We start from the raw sequence: 25,790 nt of genomic DNA, 5'->3' as shown, positions 1-25,790 counted from the left end.
AACAGGAATGACACACGTTGCCTAAGTGTAATGAGTGCCAGGAGGAATTGTTAGCTGAGCAAATTCAGGGAAACTCACCTAATACCAGGACCTTGAATTAGCAGAGAGAGACAATGAGCTCAGGACAAGATGGTTGCATTTTTTACCCGAGCATATCTGCAGGATGTGACACGACCATGGCTCCTCCCCATGTCTCCTGGTCCCTTCCTGCAGAGTTGTTCCAGGGGCACTAGGATAGGTATGACACATCAGGACAGGGGAAAGGAGCCATGTGAATTTTGCAGTGTGTAGCTTACTCAGCTACCTCACATTACCCATTGTTTGTACCTATTAAGATGGTTATTCAGGTTGTAATATTCATAAAACTCACAAGTTTAAAAGGAATGCCCTGTGAAGTCGGCCTTTTTAATGAGATCCCACCATACATAAATTATTGAGTTCTTGGTAAATAAAACGCAAGGCTGTGATGGAGCTTGCCGTGTGCACATCTCCTCACAGCCATCCTGTAACGAGATGTCCAGGAAAAGAAAGGGCCGCCAAGTACAAAGCCAGATACACACTTACTGTTGTCCTCAGCAACACGACATCTGCCTCTTGCAAGGAACACGGGACGCAGTTTGCCCACACGTGCCAAGCAGGTCTCCAGTAAAACACCAAGGGGAGGATCCCAAATGAGAAGATGGATCCAGCAAGACAGAGGGTTTTCCGGCAGCCTTGAGTCCGGTAGCCAAATAGCTCCTGGGAAAGAACCAAAGTGAGCCCAAATATTGGTTACGCACAATAAACAGCAAATGAACCAATTGGGATTTTGGTATAAAACTGGGGCAGAGACTGAAGTAGTTGAGGAGAGACTGAGAACATGGAGAAGGATCCCTGACAAAGGAACACAGGATCACAAGCCTCCAGGAAGTCGCCATCAAACTGTGAAACTCCCTTTCTATAATTTGAGCACCTGACTACCCTGTGTCACGCACAATGCTAGATGATATGTTATCTTGTTTAAGTCTTGCCAGCAGCCCCTGAATGGGATAAGATTACCCTCATTCATAAATGATGAGGCTCAGAAAGACCTGGCCAAGGCCACTGAGCTAGGAAGTTCTGCTTCCAAGATTCAAACCCAGGTCTGATCCACAGCCTTGACATGCATGACCATGAGCCTTGTGACAGGAGGACCAGATGACCGCAGCAACAGATGATTCCCTTGGCTGGGACCAGCAACTCCATGGGCAGGACAGAAACAAGCCTTGAGTATAGTGTTGGGATGTGATCAAAGTGTTTGACCCACAAGAGGAGGAATAACTAAGTGTCAAGTGGCTGTCAGGTGTTTGGGGTGGAGCTGTGCATTACCACCCTCCTCTCTTATTCAGTAGCAAAAAGAATTTTAGAGAGTCGGGGAAAATCCATAGAAACAACATGGGTTATTGAGCTCTTGCCATGAGCTGGGAGGGGATATGAGGCCCCGGATGATACAAATATGAACAAGAGTCTTATACCTCTAAAAAAGTTATAATCTAGACAAACTTCCTCCTTTCAAGTAGAGCCTGGGACAGAATGGAAAACCAACCATCTGAAGTTTATGGCTTCAGTCCCACAGTTACATCACACAAAGTCATAGGTATACTTTGCGCTGATTATCATGGTCAAAAGTGTTGAGCATCTTGGTTAGCAGCACATTCTCTGGACCAAGGCACGTTGGATTCAAAACCTAACTCTGCTACTTACTCGGTGTGACCTTGAGCAAGTTATTTAACCTCTGTGTTCCTCAGTTTGCCATCTGTAAGATGGGGGCGGTGATCATACCCACTTCCCAGGGCTGTGGTGAAAATTAAATGGGTTACTAGGGGTAAGTGCTTATGTAAGCATTTACCGCTGCTGCTGCTTATGCTGCTGCTGCTGCTGCTACCATCTGACCATCTGCCCAGAAGTAGACCCGAAATTCTACCCCTTAGTCTATTGGCATTTAGATCTAAGGATTCCTAGTGTCAATGGCTCTGCCCCTGCTTGGATTGCCTGTTAGGATAACAAGGATGCTGGAACTTGCAACTTTAAATCAGCCATCTTCTCTGACTCACCTGATAGAGATTGCATTCTCAGAAAAGATTGCATTATCAGATCGTTGGCTGAAAGCTGCTTTCATGTGTAATTTTCGGGTGCCTTCCTCTTATTAGCAAGCAGCGAATGCAGGTGCTGGCTGACTGCCTTAGGTATTGTCCACATTTGGCATGCCTTTGATGAAACATGCACATTAACTCAGAAACATAAGCTCTTGGCTGATTTTGCAAACTAGAAGGTCTATCTTGATATGAATCCTCTTTTGTCCCAAACTCCAGCTTTTGCTCTCCAACTGCCAAGTCTGGAATCGTTCTGTCCCCTCATGATTCCTGAAGCAATGCTTCTTTGAGCTCACACTGAGCAGGATCCCAATCCTAAATCCCATACCTGTCCTAAGTCCATCCCATCTAATTTTCCCATGTACTTTTTTATGTTCCTATACTTTGGAATAGGTCAACTTTCTACCCAATGACCCAGAAATTGTATCATATTTTATGAAGGCTATATTTAAAAGCTTCTTTATATTGTCAGTCAATTGAGCTACCCCCTCCATGTAATATGTCTGAGTTATGGCAATTCTAGAAGCACAAATCTCCCTGTTAGCATGCATTCTTTTACAGGCTATGCAATGAGAGCCCTCTATAGTTTCCAAAGTAAATTCATGTTCATTATCAAAATAATGTAAGCAGGAATTATTATCTTCAATTTCCAGCTAAGAAAACTGAAGTTTAAAGTTATATGTAATAGATATTATTAGCAACTATTATTGGTAACAATGGCAGCAGCTAATATTTTCTGAGTACTTCAAAGTCCATCACAAAGCACTTTCCACCTACTCTCCCATTTAGTTGAAAAAGAAGACAAAATAAGTTTCTCAAAGCGGTAAAGTTCATCAGTAACTCAAAACTAGACCTCCAGTCTAGACCTTTGCAGCATGGGAGGATAATGTAAGTTGGTCATTGCCATTCTAAGGACCTTTTTCACTCTGTCTTGAATTCCAGTTCAATTTAAATAAATAATTTTTAAGGGTCCACCAAAGAGCAGACATGTGCTACACACAGAGATGAATAAGACAATGACTCTATGGGCGCCTGGGTGGCTCCGTCAGTTAAGCAACTGGCTTCGGCTCAGGTCATGATCTCACGGTTCGTGGGTTCGAGCCCCACATCGGGCTCTGTGCTGACAGCTCAGAGCCTGGAGCCTGCTTCCGATTCTGTGTCTCCCTCTCTCTCTGCCCCTCCCCCACTTGTGCTCTGTCTCTCTCTCTCAAAAATAAAATGTAAAAAAAAAAAATGTAAAAAAAAAAAAGACAATGATTCTACTACCAAGGAGGTCATTAGCTTAATGGGAAGAGAGTCACATAAATGATAAGAACAAACAAGGTTAGAGCAATAAAAGGGTTATATAGAGGGATAACTATATAAATTGTCCTCTGAATTGGGTGCTATTAATAAGAACACTGGAACAGCAGAACAGAAGTAGACAGTCAGGCCAGGTGAGTATCCCCTAGTTATACCAGAGTGTTGCTTTATTTTTGTTTATTTTTTTACTTGAAAGAGAGAGCGTGCAAGCAGGAAAAAGTGGTAGAGGGAGAGAGAGAAAGAGAGAGAGAGAGAGAGAGAGAGAGAGAGAATCCAAAGGAAGCTCCATACTATCAGCACAGAGCCCAATATGGGGTTCGATCCCATGACCCTGGAATCATGACATGAGCGGAAATCAGGAGTCGGATGCTCTACTGACTGAGCCACCCAGGTACCCCTAGAGCATTGCTTTAAAAGCTTACCTGCTCTCAGTTCTGTGGACACTACAAGATCAGTTCATAGCTCATGGCCAATAATCCATTGGTAGTAGAAAGGCTGGAATAATGTGGACAAGGAGTGTTCAATTATTGCTTACTAAAGTAAGTTGAGAGGTGGGAGGGAGGGGAGGGTGGGTGATGGGTATTGAGGAGGGCACCTTTTGGGATGAGCACTGGGTGTTGTATGGAAACCAACTTGACAATAAATTCATATATTGAAAAAAAATAAAGTGAGTTGAATTGTACTGACTTGAGTTGTACTGACTGCAAATTACATTAAAGGGACATTAACAGATACTGGCTTAAGAAATGCAAAAATTAGCATGGTACTGTTTTTTATGATCCCGTAGCGGTTTATTTCCTATGCCATGGAGTGCCTTCCATGTCCCTGAAAATGCTTGAGGGAACCATCCCTGCCACTCTGCACTCCCCCCACCCTTACCTCCTACAAAGGGAATCAATCAGCCAAAAAAAATACTACAAAAAAAAACTAGGACATTTTGATAAAATCAAAAGACTATTACACTCATGGCAGTCAAGATGCATTATGAAATAGCACATTGTCTCTTTCTTCCTCTCCCTTTCTACCCACAGATTCTTCTGTTCTCTCTGTCCCTGAAGATCTAGGTCTTTTGCATTCCTACGGGCTTAAACTTTGGCTTCCAAGTGTCCAGATCTTCTTCCCTGCAGAACCCCTATACTCAAAAAGTCAAACTTATGGTCCCCAAAGCAATGATTTCAACTACCTCAGCCAACAGAACCCCTTAAAAATCTATAGACCCTGTCCCCAGAAAAATACACACAGATGCATATAAATAATCTTCTCCAAATAGATTCAGGGAGTTCCCACAGTCTGGATAAAACCTGACCTACAAGGTTTATAAGGCTAAATCAAGACTGATCTTTCCAGAGGTTATACTCTGTACTTGTACTTAGGGTTTGACACTAGGTGAGCACTTAATGATTGTAGAGATGTGAAGACAATACTCCTGGAAATGCACACGAGAGGGTGATGAGAGCAGGACATTGGCTGACTTCAAGAAGCCTTGTAGGGTAATGTCATCATCTGGGGGCTCACCAGGTCCTGAGAGTGGCTCTAAGCCCTCTAGGGCTTAGACTGCTAGCAGAACACCTCTCTCCAGGAAGATTCAAGTTCACCACGTCCCAGAAATTGGTCGGAATGGGAGAATGAGATATATGTGACAGTCACACGACGAGATGAATATGTGGGTAGGTATTAAGACTTTGTTCTCTTCCCAACACCACCATTTTCAGTGTGATTGTCTCGCCAGGGGAGCCGTATGCCAGCATAGTGCTTAAAACGGGCTAAGGACTCTTCTCTGACCATCTCCCATCCTGACTGACATGTCTTCTTTGAACATATTAATTAATTCAATCAAATTACACTCAAATCCCATTAGCCTGGAAGCCATTTATTCTCTTTAAGACAATTTTGCATTTCTTTACTGGCTTCATTAAATATTTGAAAGTGTAAGTGATTTTTTTTTATCTCCCTTAAGATAATCTTTTTCCCTTATTTCCAAATTTGGGATGTGAAGAGAATGTTTCACTGTAATTTTCATGCAACTACAACAAACTATGCTACATGAATGCAATTTACATCACTGCTTATCCCAACCACCAACCCTACCCTATTCCAGTTTTCACCTCAGTAGTTTCTTGCTTGACACCCTTTCATGCAGAAGAATGACTTCCCCAGGCTCCCCTAAGTTCATTTGACTTCTAGATTGAAGCGAGATGCTCTCAACCTGAATTGACCTAATCCGGAAATCTTAAACTGGAGGCTCAAGAAGAATGGCCTGTCGACAGGTTTCTCGCCAGCCTGGTAAGCATTTCTTAAAACTTTATGTTAGTCCCCCAGTCACTTTCACATAAAAATTCTGACTTCTATCTTTTCTTTAAAATAAATCAGAAATTGGGGCGCCTGGGTGGCTCAGTCAGTTAAGTGACCAACTTCAGCTCAGGTCATGATCTCGCGGTCTGTGGGTTCGAACCCCGCATCAGGCTCTGTGCTGACAGCTCAGAGCGTGGAGCCTGCTTCAGATTCTGTGTCTCCCTCTCTCTCTGCCCCTCCCCTGCTCCTGCTCTTTCTTTCCTTCAAAAATAAACAAACATTAAAAAAATTTTTTTAATAAATCAGAAATTGTGACAGCACTGTACCCACATTGTACCCAGCACTGGAAGAATCAGCTGGAGAGCACCAAATAACCCAGGAACTATCCCAACACCATCCAGTGGGAGACAGGGTAAGGCACTGCAGTACATTCATACAATGGGATCTTACACAGCACTTCAGACAAATCAACTCCAGCAACACCCCACAGTATGGCTGACTCCCAGTGACATAACTAGGAAGTGACAAAAGTCAGTGCAAACAATTACATCAGTAAAAAGAACATTTTTAAAAAGTTAAAAGCAATGAAATTCAAATGTATTTTTGGGATACACTTAAATAAAAGAAAGTTACATCGAAAGGGAAGTGAGGAATTGATGAAGACATGATATAGGACAATGGTTACCCCTACTGAGGCAAGGTGGGGCCACATTGTGCAATGTAGACTATCATCAAGGTCCTAGCTTTGTTGGGGTGATGGGGTCATCATGTTATTATAAAGAACCAATGGAAAGGCTGAGAAAACACAACACAACATAGACAAGTAATGAGAGGGTCTTGGACCATGGTCCCTGCCATGTTTTCTCCTTTCCCCAACACTGAGACCATGTGTCAGATTCACTTCTCATCTCCTACTGGGCCTGCTCATCTGAGCTACAACCTCACCCTGTAGGCCAGTGATTCTCAACTAGGAGTGATTCTGTCCCCAGGTGACATTTAGCAATAGCTGGAGAGCTTTTTGGTCACTCTCAACTGAGTGAGAGGTGCTACCGACATAGCTTCTGGGCCCAGAAATATTCCAGGAATATTGTTAAATATCCCACAACGCAGTTGACATCCTACAATGCAGAGGACACCGTTGCCCCTCAACCTCCACAGCAAAAACTTTTCTGGCCTCAAACAATGCTGAGGTTGATAAACCACATAGGTATTTGAGTTCCCCCCACCTAACTAACCTAAGCAGGTCTCTAGGTCCCAGTACCTACCATGTCCTCCTCAGCACCCAGAGGAGAGCCAGAGGATTTTGATACTGAAATCGATGGTAAAGAAGGATTTGCAATTCATGCCAAGTGGTCACTCAAGACCCATAATGGACTCAGCAGCCCATTTGCAGATGAGGAAACTGAGGTGCTAAGAGAGAATGCAAATTGCCCTTGTGGTCGGCACCTGCCACCCTCCCCAAACAGAGCCACTCTCCCGCCGCCTCATTCTGTGCTGCCATGCCAGCCACAGTCACAGAGCCCTTTCCTGCCTCAGGGTCTTCCCATGGCTGGCTACCCCTCATCTGTTTAAGCCTCCTTTAAGTGTGTCCGTCTCAGAGGGGCAGTAGCTAATGTCCTGTATAAGCCCCTGATCTCACCCACCCTTTATATATATATATATTTTTTTACCATTTTCACAATGTGTACTTGGAATTTTTTGCTTGCTTCTCTAACTCCCTCCTTTCCAGCTCCCACAAAATTTTGAGTTCTATCAGTTTAGGATCCTTTTCAGTTTGTCTCCTCCAGTATGGTTTACCCAGCATCTGGCACATTATCTGCATGTAGTAGGCACTCAGTAAATACATGCTAAATGGATGAATAAGTGAGTGATTGTGCTAAAGAGGGAAGGAAGGAAGGAAGGTCTGGAAGGTAATGATCCCTTACTCTTCTTGTTCCTAGCCCAAGTTTAACTGTAGCCTCTTCTCTGACCCTTTAAAAATTAAACCATTCCATGGTGGGGGGCATAGAGGGGAGAGGAGGAATCATAAACAACCCCAAGATACTGCCCTGCCTTTTGTCATTAGGAAATGTTAACTAGTTTCACTTGCATTACACTCACATCAATCTCTAAGGCTGGCTTTCTTAAACAAGTGCTTTCAGGGGAACCTGGGTGGCTCAGTCCCTTAAGCACCCAACTTCCGAGGCTCAGGTCATGATCTCAAGGTTTGTGAGTTTGAGCCCCTCATTGGGCTCTGTGCTGACAGCTGGGAACCTGGAACCTGCTTTGGATTCTGTGTCTCCATCTCTCTCTCTGCTCCTCCCCTGCTCATGTTCTCTCTCTCTCTCTCTCAAAAATAAATAAACATTAAAAAAATAAAATAAACAAGTGCTTTCATTTTTCTTTTTCCATCTTATTATCTGTCTCTGGGGGTTGAAAAGATGCTAAAGATAAGACTGAGTTTTACAGACTCCTTACCTTCCACAGAGGCAACCAACATCTTGGGGTGTGAACAACGAACTGATTTGGGCATCTGCTGCCCAGGCTTCTGCTCTGGACCAAAAGGTGTGTGCACAATTACCTGTGAGTGAGCTATGATAATTTCACAGGTTTGGAAATTACTTTACAAAAAAAATTATTTTAGAAATAGATAGAGATATCACTATACTAACTAAAAAAATGACTTTAGAAATAAAGAAAGATATCACTACTTAAGAGCTGAGTCACATTTTCCATTAACAATGTTGACATCCATTGAATCATGGCAAGCGTGAGCCTTGAGGGGACCCTTTGGGGATCTAAGTGACCTGGCTGCCATTCACTGTCCTCTGACAGACAGCTGGAATGTCAATTTCATTCCCAGCTCTGGAATCTCACTTCTCGCTCATTTCTAGTTTTGGAATGTCATCTCTCTTGCCAATGACTCCCAGTTCTCTTGCCAAAGCATTACCTCACACAACTGCTATGGCACACAGTGGAATGACTCCTGTGTTAGGTGTCAGGCCCCAGAATGGAGGAACTCATCATAGAAATGTTTAGCTGCTACCTCCCAGCATAAAGCCTTCAAGTGTCTTTGCTCAAGTTCAACTCAAATTGCCTACCATGTCTAAGGCCGTGGGTAAAGTAGGTCTGCTGAGTATAAATTCCCCACCCTCCAGGGGCTGACAAGGGAGATAATTAATTAAATCAATTAAAAATTAATTAATTAAAATATACCTCTGAGCAGAAAACATTAAGCGCCATCTGAAAAACACTGGGAGAAAAATGCCATGAGGTTCAAGTGGTAAGGCAATCCCACTAAGATGATAATTAAGAAGTCATTCCAGGACCTTTGTTCCTTGAGGTTGGACTTGGAGAGAATTGTTGGAATTTCAATACTCAGGAAAGGAGGGTAGGAGAAGAGGCATTCCATGTGGAGGAACCAGCCTTGAGCAAAAGATACGGAGTGTGAAAACAGGGAGTCTATTTCAGGACAAGATGTTAGTTTAAGGTGTAACAAGTCAGTGTACTGTGGGGTTACAATTAACCTAGTCATGTCAGGCCAGATAATTCACTTTGGGATGGGACTCTGGGAATCAGGGATGTGTATTCCACTCCAGCTAGCTGGTGGCCAAAAGTTGCTGAACACTTAAAATCTACACCTCCACTTTTGCCCCTCCCCAACCATCAAGTGGACCTCTCCTGGCTTCCCTAAAAGGGGGTGTCCTCAGGCCAAGTCAGGGGAAGAGGCTGCTGCCCATGGCTTTTCTAGCTGGGCAGCAATCTGGTTACGGAAGCAAAAAGAACAGACATGTGTGGGACATCAGTGTCCTTCAGCTAATCAGGGTTTCTTCTCTCAGCCCAGGATGCCCTTGGTTGTGGAAACTCCTCTTTGTGACACCAGTTGGCTGGCAGAAAAGCAAAGTGTTCCAGCCATCAGTGGCAGACAGGGTGGTAACAACCTGCCCCGTCAATAATTGTCCACCTTGCATGGCTGAAGCTCATGAAAACATAGTTTGTGTAAATAATTTATATTATGTCCCAGTCACCCTAAATATATATTTTTCCACATTCTGATTTTTAAACATTTTTTTTAAAGTTTATTTCAATTTATCTTGATAGAGATCATGAGGGGAGGGATGGAGAGAGACAGAGACAGAATACCAAGTAGTCTCCGCGCTGTCAGTGAAAAGCCCAATGCAGGGCTGGAACTCACAAACCATGAGATCATGACCCAAACTGAAATCAAGAGTTGGACACAGACTGAGCCTCCCCAGGCACCCCAGCATTCTGATTTAATCATCAAAACTCTATAACAAAGTTAATTTCAGCGGTGGGAGAGAAATAAGGAAGGCAAGGTTCAAAGAAGTTAAAGAATGTACCTTTCGTCAGCCTTCTGATAGATAACAGAGTCAGGTCCTTCTTACTTAACACGGCCCCCTCCCCCACCCCACCACGCTCCCCCTGCCCCTCCAGGCTGCTTCTCAGCTGTCTGACATCGTCATCTGGCAGGTGTCATGGGGGACAGGGCTTAACTCTTGCTAATTGCTCACATTTGAGCTATTTGACATAATTGAGGTGCTGCTCAGACACGTTCTTAGGTTCCCCTCAAACAGGTTTTCACAAGCTTCAAACTGCGGAGAGAGGGGAACTAGGCAAGAGGGACTCCACCCAGCAACCAGATGGTGGTTTCTGCCAGCAACATCCTAATATCTTGGGCAAGAGGCATATTCTAGGTTCTCGTGTGGTGCTCAAATTAAAATGTTTCTGGTGACACCTGAGTGACGTAAGACAAAGCACAGACAGGTCTGTATGTAGGGCTACCATCCTGTCAGGGCAGTCTACTCACTGAACAGTGTAAACACCCAAGACTGGGCAGAGCAGGGGAAAAAGCCAAGTGTAAGAAGAACCAAATACTTGAAGTCAAGACCTGGCTTTGCCACTTACTAGTTTTATCATCTGGAAATCATTGTCCCACTTAAAAGTTAAGAACACTTATGCCTCCCTCACAAAACTGTTAGGACACTGAAATGGAATAGCAGTGGTTGGAAACATTATTCAAAACTAGGCTGTTGTTATTGTGAGGGCGATTAGACTTAAGGTTAATTGTTAAACCCTCAGGGGTGCCCCAACATATCTGGCCCCTCCTTATCATTGAGATTTTGGCTTCCTTGACCACATGGTCTCAGGAAGTCACCCAATCACTCTGTAGCACATCATCCTATTTTAAATTTTTTTTTCAACGTTTATTTATTTTTGGGACAGAGAGAAACAGAGCATAAATGGGGGAGGGGCAGAGAGAGAGGGAAACACAGAATCGGAAACAGGCTCCAGGCTCTGAGCCATCAGCCCAGAGCCTGACGCGGGGCTCGAACTCCCGGACCGCGAGATCGTGACCTGGCTGAAGTCAGATGCTTAACCGACTGCGCCACCCAGGCGCCCCACATCATCCTATTTTAAACTTCCACAAGCCCTTTATCCCCATTTGATATTTTTATTTATTTATTTTTGTCCTGGCAATATTCCACAAGAGCAGAACTTCTGTCTGTCTTTTTCATTGCGGGATCCCTGGCACAGAGTAGAACAGTTCCCAGCACATGATAGGCCCACAAATACTGTTTGAGTGCACAAATGGATCCAATTATATTGTAATTTCTTAGATTGGAATATTTTTAGACTGGTAAACAGAAAAGCCAAAAATGGTAATCATAGACTATTACAACTTGATGAATCACAGCAAACATCCAGTCAAATATTTTCAGGGAAGAAAGCTGAGGTTTTTTTTTTTTTTTAAATGTTTATTTATTTTGAGAGAGAGCACGAGGGTGAGAGGTGCAGAGAGAGAAGGAGAGACAGAATCCCAAGCAGGCTCCATGCTATTTTTGCAGAGCCCAACTCTCTGTAAGATCATGACCCGTGAGATCATGACCTGAGCCGAAATCAAGAGTCAGATGCTTAACCAACTGAGTCACCTAGGTCCCTCAGGAAGCTGAGATCTTAAGAGACTTCTTAAACCAAGGCATATAGAAAGAGAGCCTAGGAAAAGCAATGATCTCCTTCCAAAGTCAGTCGGACTCCTACTCTTTGATCAATAGACAACTGATCTGGATAATAAATTATATTCCCAAGTATTGTTATATGTCTTTCTCCCCAGGTATGATTATTTGTCACTTACCATAAGATTTTAGAAAAGATCAGAGATGACCCGATCCTGTATTTCTTTCACAATATGGGACTCCCACACCTCCAATGAAGCAAACTCTACTTCCTGGGGAAGGCTGTTCCATTTTCAGATAACCCTACTAATAATTACACCATGTGCCAGACATAGAGCTGGGGCCCAGGTGTACTCTGAGCTCCCTCCCACTTAACACACACGCCCCCACAAAACACTGCCCTTTCAACCAGAACAGCTCCATTTCTACCTGTTCAAACAACATAAAATCAATATAAATATATTGATTGTATCTATATATATACACATATATACATATATATCTACATATATATATATGTAAACAAGGGCCTGTGTAGATAAAAATCATTCTAGAAGCATTATATTACCTAGCTTTCTCATTGAGAGGGCCACTACTTTCCATGTAGTGGAAATGAACAGAAAGCATGTGAGAGAACAATGATTACCACCCGTTTTTATAATGAGGAACCCTTGCTTCACATTGTTGGTGAGAGAGAAATTGTCAAGACCTCTTTGGAAGGCACTTTGGCATCACATAGTATGGTTAAAGATATGCACACTGTGTGATCCAGCAGTTCTATATGTAAGTATCTTCTCTATAGATACTTGTGCACCTGTGTACCAAGAGACACAAACAAGGAAAATTCAAAGCTGGAAACAATCTAAAAGTCCACCAACAATAAAATCAACTTTTTAAAAAATATTTATTTATTTTTTAGAGAGAGAGTGTGAGCAGGGAACGGGCGGAGAGAGAAGGAGACACAGAATCCGAAGCAGGCTCCAGGCTCTGAGCTGCCAGCACAGAACCCAACGCAGGGCTTGAACCTACGAACTGTAAAATCATGACCTTAGCCGAAGTCGGAAGCTTAAATGACTGAGCCACTCAAGCGCCCCCAAATTAACTTTTTAAAAAGTAAAGTCTTACAATGCTACATTCTGACACCCTGACAATGAATAAACTACAGTTTTGTGCAGCAACATGGATACATCTCACCAATATAATAAGCCGAAGAAGCAAAATACAAAAGAAGATGATCAGTATGATTTCAGTCATCTGAACCTTTAAAATACTGTTATGGGATGCAGACATAGTTAGAAAAAAACATTTTAAAAGTCAAGAAAATGATAATTATACAAGCCAGGTGAGAGGTTACTTCTGCATGGGGGTTGGAGGGACAACAGAGATGGGTCCTTGTTAGGGCAGACCCCAGGAGAATCTCTGGAGGGCTAGTGGTGTTCCATTTTCTGAGTCAGACAACGGTCATATGGGTTTTGAATTATTATTAAAGTGGTTGTATATATTTTTTCACATTCATATGACATTTCAAAAAAAAATGCCATACACTCTCAAATGACTGAGTTCTACTTTTGCTTATAGACATTACACCAATGCTTGTTGGACCCAAATCCCTTTTCCCTCTCTGGGCCTCAGTTTCTCCATCTGTCAGAGAGGGGTTTGGATTATATGATCTCCTGAATCCCTCTAAATTTGGATACCTGTAAGTACCGTAACAATAAGAACTTCCCCGATACTAAGTATGTGACAGCTTGCATTCCCCTCATAGGTGCCCCTCTAAGGTCATAAATTCCTTCTAGGGAGATGCCTATTTCCACTTCAAAGCTGCCCACGTGGCCCTCACTCAAGCTCCCTCATTTGAAAGAAAAATAGAAGATGGTTTTTGTTGCACTATTTGTGCAGATTGGTGCCAAATACCGTGCAGACCACCTGCTGGAGAACTCAGCCCTCTGGGAAAGGGTGTGCGCCACGTGCAGGAAGCCCCATGCCTGGCTCAGAGAAAGGGGGCTACCATGTCACAGGGTGACTCCCTGGCCACTGCTCCAGATTCACCAACCGAGCAACAGCATTCCCCAGGGTGACAAGACAACTTGATTCATTTCCATAACTGGCAGTCAGAACTGAGCACAGCCTCGGGGAAGGTTTCTCGCGATTCAGTAAGAGGTCACCGTCAAGCTATGATGCATGATTCTGGTTTTGACTGACAGAAAAGGGACTTCCTAACCTGCTGAGGAATTTCAAGCAAATGGACAGATGTGGCAAAAGGCGAAATTAGGGTAAGTAATAGGGAAATGAGTAACTTGGTAAGAATGGAAAATTGTTTGGGAGAATAGTGGGACATAAAGGAGACCAGAATATCTACCTTTTTCTAATATCCTGGGATGTCACACCCAACTGATACAGAGTAATTCGGGACACTAAATGCTGGGCCAGATATTTGTGACATCGTCTTGGGAGGCGTTATGCTTTTATTAATACAGAAGCGGGGCTGGATCCCACAACCCTGGGATCATGACCTGACCTGAAATTAAGGGTCAGATGTTTAACTGACTGAGCTGTCCAAGCAACCCCCCAAGCACACTTTAAAGATCAGAAAATAAAAATACCAATGAAAACTTGACATTCCCACAACGCAGAGATCACCACAATTAACAACTTACTGCATATATGTTGTTTCTTTAACCGAAATGAAACCATACTGTAAATGCTCTTATACAGTCTGCTTTTTTCATTCACTGGCCTCCATTTTTTCCAGGTCAGTGATTTTTTTATCTCAACTAATACCCAAACCATATTCAAATTTCACAATATCACACTAATGCTCCCCTCTAACTGGTTTCTCTAAACTGGTTAGGCATTATTCTATTTCTTAACCTAGATGATGGTTAATAAATGTTCACCTTATAATTATCCACTGATCTGTACAAAAGTATTCGTGCATTTTATATAGATATAATATATAATATTAATATATATAAGAATATATTTCACAATAAAAGAGGGGAAAGGTTACACACTCTTATATGAATATCAGTATATTTTGCTCATTCTTTTTTAATCAAGTTCTTTCCCTATCTCATAATAGTCATTCTGCAAGAATTCAAATACCAATAGTTACACTCCCACTAATTTCAAAAACAGCAGACAAATGACCTAAACTTCAGCTGCTTTTATTTTAATGGGTGTATAGTTTTTAGAAATAATAGCATTTGTCCCACCAGGGATGGTGAAAAAAGATTCAAAGTTTTTGTTTATAAAGAACTTAATCATTTCACAATATGTACGTATATCAAATCATTGCATGGAACACCTTGATCTTACACAATGTTATATGTAATCTCATCTCAATAAAGCTGGGAAAAAATAGTCTATGAGTCAGAAAGAAATAGAAACTTAATTTTTGTTATTTTGCATTCTAATAAAAACTTCGGTAACTTTGAAGTCGATTTAACTCTAACTTAAACAAAAGAAAGGATTCCCTCAGCACAGTGCTCCCACATCTTTTCCATAATTACATGGAAAATGACACCCATAGTAAAATGACAATATTCGCACAGTGCAGATCAGATAAATAGATGAGGCTACTTAAAACTAGAGAGGATTGGGGCGCCTGGTGGCGCAGTGGGTTAAGCAGCCGACTTCAGCCAGGTCACGATCTCGCGGTCTGTGAGTTCGAGCCCCGGGCCGGGCTCCGGGCTGATGGCTCGGAGCCTGGAGCCTGTTTCCAATTCTGTTTCCCTCTCTCTCTGCCCCTCCCCCGTTCATGCTCTGTCTCTCTCTGTCCCAAAAATAAATAAAAACGTTGAAAAAAAAAAAAACTAGAGAGGATCAATATCCCAACAGTCCTGCAAGAACCCCTGTACTCCATCTCTAGCACCCTAGTGCCATTCATGGCACACCAGTTGGGTAGCCTTGCCTTATCCTATATTTGCGGCAAAGCAATGCCTTTGTCTTCTCTTATTTCCCTTAGTCTAATCAGTCATATCAGGCAAAATAGCACCTAAACTGAGTAGGTCATGTAACTACTCACATTTGTAGAAATACCCTACTCACCAATATGCCTTAATTCAAGCAGGTTTTTTATTTTTGTTTTGCCGAGGCCTGCCCCAACCTTGTTCCCTTGCCCAGCAAAAAATAAATCCTAGCAATCTTTAAAAACACTTTGCAATAAAACTTTCTCTACAAAGCCTCCTCAGTCAAATTAAACTTAAGTTTAAAACCAAACACAAGCGGGACACGTGGGTGGCTCAGTCGGTGAAGTGTTTGACTTCAGCTCAGGTCATGATCTCACGGTTCGTGAGTTCTAGTCCCGTGTCAGGCTCTGTGCTGACAGCTCAGGGCCTGGAGCCTGCTTCAAATTCCGTGTCTCCCTCTCTCTCTCTCTGCCCCTCCCTCACTCACGCTCTGTCTCTCTCTCAAAAATAAATAAACATTAAAAAAATCTTTTTAATAAATAAATACAACCAAACACATTAACCACACACTCCGCCACTGCTTCTACACATCCAGTTATATGACTCAGCAATCTAGGGATTCCCTTTAATATTTTTCTCCTTCTCCGTCCACATCTAATTAGTTCAATGTCTATTGATTGTCTCCTAGATATTTCTCAAGTTGGTCTCCTCTTCTCCCTTCCTGATACTTCATTAGTTCAACCTGTGCTCACACTAGAATCACCACAAGAGGCATTGTGTCCAGTTTCGTTTCTGTCTACATTGTTTTCCACATTGCTACAGAGTTACCTTTCTAAAACAGACACCTGATTACAATTCCTTACTACAGTGACCAGCCATCCCAGTTTGTCCAAGACTGAAGAGTTTCTCAGGATGTGACCTATTAGTGCTAATGCCCAGAAAGTAGTTGGTTACCTACTTAGAACTCTTAAATCCCTTTAGAATGGCATGCAAAGTTCTTCTTAATCTTCCCCACACTATCTTTTCAGCCTCAACTCTCTGTTCTTTGCATCCCACTCCACCACACACACACACACACACACACACACACACACACACACACACCCTGCACATCAGCTTTGCCAAGCAACAGTCAGTTCTCTGAATGGAATGTGCTTTGTTCTTTCCCATGTCAATACCTTTGTACATTGTGTCTCCGTGACTTAGAATGTCCTTCACCCCTAAATGGGCTTGCTGGTAAACTCCTGTTCATGCATCTAGATTCTTTTCAATTGGCACTTTTCCACTGAAGTCTTCCAGGAATTGGCTGTAGCTTCTTTCAGAATCTCGTGTGTTCTGCTGTCATAGCACTAGCCCACTGAAGTCTATCCTCCGCCAGATATTGAGCCTAGGGCTTTTCTTTGTATATCTAATAGCTAGCACAGGGACTCACACATAGTAAGTGCTTACTAAATGAGGAAGGGAGGAAGGAAGGAAAGAAGGAAAGGAGGGAGAAAGAAAAAGAAAGAAAGAAAGAAAGAAAGAAAGAAAGAGAAAAGAAAAGAAAAGAAAAGAAAAGAAAAGAAAAGAAAAAAGAAAAGAAAAGAAAAGAAAAGAAAAAAGAAGGGAACTGTAGACCAATCTTCCTCAGGAACACAGAAGCAAAAACCCTGAACAAAACACTAACACATAGAATGCAGCAATATGTTAAAAGAATTACACACCATTACCAAGTAGGATTTATTCCAGGGATATAAAGCTACTTTAACACTCAAAAATCAATGTGATCCACCATCTTAACAGATTTAAAAAAAAACACATGACCAGAGGTGCCTAGGTGGCTCAGTCGGTTGAATGTCCAACTTCAGCTCAAGTCATGATCTCACAGTCTGTGAGTTCGAGCCCCACATCAGGCTCTGTGCTGACAACTCAGAGCCTGAAGCCTGTTTTGGATTCTGTGTCTCCCTCTGTCTCTGCCCTTCCCCTGCTCATGCTCTGTTTCTCTCTGTCTCAAAAATAAATAAAAACATTAAAAAAATTTTTTAAATAAAAACCACATGATCATATCAATTGGCATGGAAAAAACTTTTGACAAAATTTTACAACCATTCATGATAAAATTCTCAGGGAATTAGAAATGAAAACTAACTTCCTCACCTTGATACAAAGCATCTTTAAAAACACGTAGGTAACTATACGTAATGATGAAACAGTGAATGTTCTCCCAGTGAGATTAGAACAAGATGAAAATGTCTCCTCTTACTGCTCATACTCAACATAAGAAGTTGTAGCTAGAGAAGAAAAAGAAACAAACAGCATACAGATTTAAAACAGTTTCCAAGGGCACCTGGGTGGCTCAGTTGGTTAAGTGGCTGACTTCGGCTCAGGTCTCACAGTTCCTGGGTTTGAGCCCCGCGTCGGGCTCTCTGCTGACAGCTGGGAGGCTGCAGCCTGGAGCCTGCTTCGGATTCTGTGTCTCCCTCTCTCTCTCTGCCCCGCCCCTGCTCAGGCTCTCCCTCCCTCTCTCTCTCTCTCTCTCTCTCTCAAAAAATAAAAAATAAAAAAATAAGTAATTAAAAAAGTAATAAAATAAAACTGTTTCTACCTGCATGTGATATATGTTTTTATATGAAAATCCCAAGGAATCTACACACACACAAAAAAAACCCTCCTAGAAGTTTACAAGATACAAGATAAACTTATAAAAATCAATTAATTATATTTCTATAACCTAGTAATAAACATTGAATACTAAAATTTGAAATGCAAGACTATTTACAATCTCTCAAAAAAATGAAATACTTAGGTATAAATCTCATGAAACACATACAAGACTTGCATGTTGAAAACTACAAAATGCTGATAAGAGAAATCAAAGAAACTTCTAAATAAATGGACTGACTTATCATGTCCATGGTATGGGAAACTTAACATTGTAAAGATTTAATTATTTTTTGAAGTTTATTTATTTATTTTGAGAGAGAGAGGTGAGAGAGGGCCAGAGAGAGAGGGAAAGAAAGAATCACAGGGAGGCTCCACACTCAGCACAGAGCCCAACATGGGGCCCAATCCCATGACCATGAGATCATGACCTGAGCCAGAATCAAGAGTTGGATGCTTAACCAACTGGACGACCCCAGTACCCCTATATAGTAGAGATTTTAATTCTCCTCAAACTAATATACAGATTTACACAATTCCTATCAAAATCTCAGTAAAATGTATGTTGATATGAACAAAGTTGTTCTACAATTTATTTGTAAAGGCAAATGAACTATAATAGCTAAAACAATTTTGAAAAAATGAGAATTAAGTGGAAACAAGTCTACCTGATTTTAAAAATTATTTTATACTTCCTTAATCAAGACTGTGTAGCACTGACACATTGATCAATGGAACAGAATAAAAACCAAGAAATAGACCTACATAACTCTGCCCAACTGATTTTTGATAAATGTGCAAAAGCAATTTAATGAAGAAAAAATAGACTTTTCAACAAATGGCACTGGAGTAATTGGATATCCATAGGCAAAACAATGAACCTCAATCTAAATTTTATACCTTATACAAAAACTAATTCACAGTGGATCACACACTTAAATATAAAACATAAAGTTTTAAGAAAAAAAAGTAGGAAACAACGTAGGTACATAGGACTAGGCAAAGAGTTCTTAGACCTGACATCCAAAGCAGTATCCACAAAAGAAAATATTTATAAATTAGATTTCATAAAAATTTTAAACTTTTGCTCTGCAAAAGATCCTGTTAAGAGGAGAAAAAGAAAAACTATTGACTGGGAGAAAATATCTGCAAACTACATATTCAATAGAGGACTAGTATCTAGAATACATAAAGAACTCTCAAACTCAACAGTAAAATACCAAACAACTCAATTACATAATGGACAAAAAAACATGAAAATACACATGGCAAGAAAGCACACAAAAAGATGTTCAAAATCATTAGCTATTAAGAAAATTCAAATTGAAACCACACTGAGATATTACTATAGCTATATATAGAATGGTTAGAGATAAGCGGTCAAAATGGTTAAAGATTTGAAGAACCAGGATGACTCATACATTGCTGGTGGGAATGTAAATAGTACAACCACACTGGAAAACAGTTTGGTAGTTTCTTTAAAAGCTAAACATGTAAACACCTTGCAACCTAGCAGTTGCTCTCCTGAGAGTTTATCCCTGAAAAATAAAAACTTATGTTCACATAAAAACCTATTCACAAATGTGTAGAGTAATTTTATTCATAATAGCCAAATATCGGAAATAGCTACGATGTCCTTCAATGGATGAATGGTTAAATAAACCAGGGCACCATGGAATATCATGGAAAACTACTGAGCAATAAAACAGGATAAACTATTGATACACACAACGATTTAGATCAATATCCAGGGAATTATGCTGAGTAAAAAAGCCAATCCTAAAGTTCACATACTGTATGATTATATTATAGAACATTCTTGAAATTATAGAAACAGAAGCAGAATAGTGGTTGCCAGGACTAAAGGAGTCCGTGTGGATGGGGAAAAAAAATGGATGTGGTTATAAAAAGACAAAATGAAGGATGCTTGTGGTGATGGAAATGTTCTGTACCTTGCCCTATCAACATGAATTCCTTGATTGTGACATTTTACTTTAGTTTTACAAGATATTACCAATGGAGAAAATGGGTAAAGTGTACACAGAATCTCTATGTAGTATTTCTTGCAAACGTATATATATGAATCTGCAATTATTGTTACAAAAGAATTTTTTTTAAATGAATGTGTTGGACTAGATTCTCTTTGAGTGATTTTCTATATCTGAAATTCCATGATTTGGGGGAACCTAAGGATCCACTGGCTCTTGGTTATAAATGACTGTACTATTTCCAACAGGTGATGCTTCTTATAGATCTGGACACCAATGTTCATGCTGGTAAGCAAGGGTCTGGGCAACCTCAAAATGAAGATATAGGTATGTAGCTACATTAGACAGATCCTACAGATCTAGATCTATTTAGAGATGGTGGGTGGGGGTGGGGAAGGAAGCCAGGCAAGGGGAACTCCTCACACAAAATGAATGGTTAGTGGAAAAATCCATATCAGAAGGAACCCAGGCTTCCAAACAGAGTACTTTCCACCACAGCAGTTTGTAAATATCTATTGACCACACTGACAGCCAGTCCAGATCCTTAAATACCACCAGCCCAAAACTTTCCAGACCTTAACTAAACCATCACTGGTATATGAGAAAACTTGGACAACCCTAACAAGTAGCATTTTACCATGGCAATAAAGAAAGAGTTTTGTTTTGTTTTGTTTTTCTTTAACGACATCAGGAGCGCCTGGGTGGCTCAGCTGGTTAAGCCACCGACTCTTGATTCTGGGTCAGGTCATTATCTCACCGTCATGAGGTGGAGCCCTGCGTCAGCTTTGTGCTCTGCATGGAGCCTACTTAAGATTCTCTCTCTTCCCCTCTGCCTCTTCCCCACACATGTGTGTTAAATAAATAAATAAATAAAAATAAGATCAGAAAAAAATAAAAGCGATCAGAAGGACAAGAGTAGGGTCAGCAAAGTTCTTCTGTAAAGTAACACACGGGAAATATTTTCAGCCTTGTAAGCCTCGTGGTCTCTCTGACAAGCATTCAGTTCTGCCTTTGTGGTACAACAGCAATCAGACAATCTGCAAACAAATGCAGGCGGCTGTTTTCCAACAAAACTTTATTTTCAAATAAGTTAGTGGGCCTGATTTCACCCACAGTCAATAGTTTGTGGTCCCCTGCCATAGAGAAACAACGGAAACATTTGGTTTTTGTGCCTATCGTAATGGTATTTACCTAATGAGGTTACCGTGAATAAAGTATCACATTGAGGTGCGTAGCAATGGGCATAGGACTAGTAAATAGTCCACAAATGTTAGAAAAGTACATCGTCCCTGGGGTAATGAAATATTCCACTTTTATTTGCATATTCTTGCTATTTTTTAATTGGCCAATGAATTTACTCACAGGTACTCTGTATGTAATTATTTCAATAATGTTAAAACTCAAAAAAAATTGTTTTCCTGTTCTGGGAGCTTATGCGAAAGTTCAGAAGGAAGATGATTAGATTTTTCTCCCCATAAGGTTGAAATCCCCCACAATCAGGCTTTTATTAAAGAACAGATACTATAACTGTGACGACAGGGGATACAGTTTGATACCAAAATAATAGAAATTCTAACTTTTACTTATTCCTCATATAGCAGAAACAGCGGGAGGAAGCTACATGGGAAATTTTCTGAAATGAAATATGAAGGCCCCCGAGTTTGTTACTAGAGCCTCATCGTGCACTGCGCTCAGAACTGACCCTTTATAGGCACTTGCTGTTTTTGCCTGAAAAGCCATTAAGTAGACACTTCAACTTCCTAGTACACACTCTCTCTTCCTAGTTCTCTGGGATGGACAATGGCAAACATGCACTTCTGAGCATCAAAACCAGATCCTATCCTGGCAATTCCTTATTAGCCTAGATCTCTACTCCTTAGAAGGATTTTGAAAGAATGTGCATGCCTCCAAAGGGTATGATTTTAGGCCACTAAGAAAGACTCTCTGTTTAAAAAAAAAAAAAAAAAAAATCCCAGGGCGCCTGGGTGGCTCAATCAGTTAAGCATCAGACTCTTGGTTTCAGCTCAGGTCATGATCTCACAGTTCATGGGTTTGAGCCCCGTGTGGGACTCTGCTGACAGTGCAGAGCCTGCTTGGGATTCTCTTTCTCCCTTTCTCTCTGCCCCTCCCTACCTTGTGCTGTCTCTGTCTCTCTCAAAATAAATAAACTTAAAAAAGAAAGAAAGAAAGAAAGAAAGAAAGAAAGAAAGAAAGAAAGAAATCCCTCTAACTTACACAAAACATGGACAAGACTCATATGCAGAAATGTTCACTGCAATATTAGTAGTAGAAGTAAATAGAAAGCAATCTTCGAATATAAGAATAATTATTAAGTAATATTATGTCATTAAAATAATGTTTATTATGTATTTTTAATAACATGAGGAAAAACATATGTAATAATATTAAGTGAAGAGAAACAACATAAAATTACACAGTGCAATTTCAAATTTAATTGAAAAAAGGTGAGGCACAGACAAAAAAGACTGGAAGATAAATAGATCAGATAAAATACTAATGACATATGCCTTGGGTGATGGAATCATTGTGATTCTTCTTTTACATCTGTGTTGCACACATTTTAATCTCTGAATATGTTTCACTTTTAAAATTATAAAAATAAATATTTATTTCTTTTTAGAAAAATAAGCACATATATTTAAAAGCCCTTTTCTACTTCTTCACAGATAATCTAAAATACCAGCAAGAAAGCTCCAAATGTTATATTCCCTCTAGCAAAGAAAATTACATAGGGGAACTGCCTACTTTAAACAATGTCTTTTCATGGGGCACCTGGGTGGCTCAGTCAAACATCCAACTCTTGATTTCGACTCGGGTCGCGATCTCACAGTTCACGGTTTCGAGCCCTGCGTGGGTTCTGTCAGTGCAGCGCCTGCTTGGGATTCTCTCTCCCCCCACCCCCCGCCCCTCCCCTGCTCTCTCTTGCTCTCAAAAATAAATATACATTTAAAAAATAAACACTATTCAGTTCAGTTAAACTATTATTTATTGACTATCAGACTGGAAATTCTGGTTTCCATTTATATTTTTTGTTGAGACTACTCAGTCCCCATTTGTCTCACTTACTTTTTTCTGTCAAACCACCCACTTCACCACCCTCAGCTTTACTTCATGTAGAGCTGACTCTGACCCCAACTGCAGACATGGACATGTGCCTCAGAGCTTGGTATTCTCCTGGCCGCACTAATAAGTTTGAAAAGGGGATCTAATCAGAGCCAGTGAGAAAACAAATGAGTATTTTGCTGCAACTATGGAAAGAAAGGCAATTTTTCCCCACTGGTGTAGTCTGAGGACACGTAATATCCTCAGTTACCAGAAGGCCCCCTGTATAAAGTCTGAGAATAAAACCGTTAGGACCAGATTAACAAAGGCCAGCTACTTCTAAGCAGGAAATTCTCTACCAGAACAAACGCAAAAACCCACTGATGCTGGATGAAGGATAGAAGTAAATATCTTCTACAACTTGCCATCCTGAAACCAAGATTCTACAAAATCAAGCCCAAGCAACTGCTGGCGGAGGGGCAGAAAAGCCAACTGAAGCCAACTTCAGGTATAAGACGTAGCTGCCATGGAGAAGATAAACAGGAATATTAATAAAGCACCGCTCATCAAAGCCCAGACACAAAGGGACTGCCTAAGACAAAGTTGAATAAGGGTAACAGACAACCTTCTCTACCCCTTCTAGAAGCTTGGCACTCGGTGACAAGCCTAGGAGGTCACCATTGGGGAAGGGACAAGAGCATGAGGAGACACCACTTGAGTAATGCAGGCACAGATGGCTGAAAACTGAAGAGGTATCCCTGTTTGCTTCTATGCCCAAAAGATCAGAGAACTAATACTTTTGTAAAAAGAGACCTGGAGGTTTTGTCTCTCACAAGCTATTGGGGGAGAAGGATAAACACATGACTCTACTATAAAACCTTGTGAAAATTGCACGAATAGGCAGTTAAATCTACTCCAGACAAGGAAGTGATCAAGTGTGACCCAGGGGTTCCCATACAGCTTTAAGGCATGGAATCGGATTTGAGATGGGTTTCTGGTAAATCGGCAGGACCATGGTGGTCAGGTATCAAGGAGAAGACATGTCCCTGGCAGAGAAAGTCTATAATGTACTCTGGGAAGAGCAAGCAGACCACATTTGGGAGAGCAGAGAAAATGGCAAGTAAATAACTGTCTGCTGTAATTGGGCTAAAGGAAAAACCTCCACATGGTGGCTTGGTCTCCGACCTAAAGATCCATGCTTTGCTTGATGATTCCAAGTTGAAGGAGAGCAACATTGAAGGTAAATGTGTGCCATAAAAATCAACCTCATTTTTCCATTAAAAAAGCAAGTAAAAGTAATTATTTATCTACCCAATTCACTTGTTAGATTATTTTGTTTTTGAACTGGCCTCAAAACATTAATCTCACCATATCATCTCTACTGATTCTGAGACTTGAGTCACAGTTTCAAAATCTTCCATTCATGGCTGAGAGATACTAATAGATCCTGGAAGTGCCAAAATAATTATAGTCCCAGCCAGAGCCCTCTGTGTATAACTAGTAAAATCAGAAAGTGTCCTAGCCTGGGGGACATATTTCTCTGGAAAGCACGCAGCACACTGGGGCCTCCCCTCTGCCCTGATACCTGAGGGGGCATCTAGGGCATAGCTGTGTTCGTTCTCCATAAGGGTAGCCTTAGGCTGGGGACAGAGTTGAGGAGGCAGTGTTTTGAGCTGCCTTCCGTCTCTACCCAGGCTGTGGTTTCAGACAACTCATCAAGGTTTACATGACAGGCATCCAGAAATGGGATTTAGGCCATGTAGGTAGGCGGTCCCACTCTGGCTAGTCTTCACAATGCTTTAAAATAGCGGCAAAGCCTTGAAACTGGCACCCAGGAATGAATCTCCTCTGGACACGTCACCAATGCACCAATGCTTCTGAAGGCCAAGTTCCTGTGCTCTATGTCTTCTGGAGACCTGAGGACCCTATAGGGTTCAGCACTGGTTAATCATTTATCAATGGGTTTACTCTTTATTCAGAAGTAATTCACATAACAACTGCCATAAATTTCAGTTCCCACTTGGCATAATGCCTCCAGATGGGTTGTCCTTTTCTTGACTAAAACACTCATAGTGCTTTGAAAAAAATCAAAAGTGTCACTTAAATTTCTTAAGATATTTCACAGTGATTTTATCCACCTGTTTTAGAACTTGTGAAATCATATCCTTTGTGTGTATTAGAGAAGGCCTCAAGAAGCCATTGGCCTTGGTCCCTGGTTCAAGCTAGTAAGGTTTTATTATCTCCACCCTGTAAATGAGATAAAGTCAAAGAGAGGTGACTGTGATTTGCTTTAAATGTGAAAGAATAAATAACAGCAGAGCCAACCCAACAATGCTAGTAGTCTCCTGTCTCCTAATGTTGTATTTCTTTCAGTTACGGTCCTGCTGTTTTTGCCACCATTAACAGCTAAAGTAATACATTCAGAATTCAGAAAAATTAAGAGGCAGTAAACAATTATGTTTAAACTGGGATCTTAAGCCATAGCCTTTCATTTACTTAGCCAAATGAATCTGGTCATGCTACTTAACC

At 41.1% G+C, this 25,790-nt stretch overlaps 1 protein-coding gene across 1 annotated transcript in view; it reads right to left on the bottom strand.

Annotated features, from left to right (window-relative positions):
* The window catches only part of LOC121036441 (probable cation-transporting ATPase 13A4), a 60,438-nt gene that overhangs the window by 25,039 nt on the left and 9,609 nt on the right, over nucleotides 1–25,790 (bottom strand). Inside the window, exon 3 of the mRNA XM_040484959.1 lies at nucleotides 565–738. Within this exon, the coding sequence (XP_040340893.1) occupies nucleotides 565–738 (174 nt within the window). The remainder of the gene's footprint in view (nucleotides 1–564; nucleotides 739–25,790) is intronic.

This window comes from Herpailurus yagouaroundi, unplaced genomic scaffold (assembly GCF_014898765.1).
Source record: "Herpailurus yagouaroundi ecotype Mexico unplaced genomic scaffold, PumYag 162, whole genome shotgun sequence".
NCBI lineage: Eukaryota > Metazoa > Chordata > Mammalia > Carnivora > Felidae > Herpailurus > Herpailurus yagouaroundi.
This window is presented reverse-complemented; position numbering and strand designations above follow the sequence as displayed.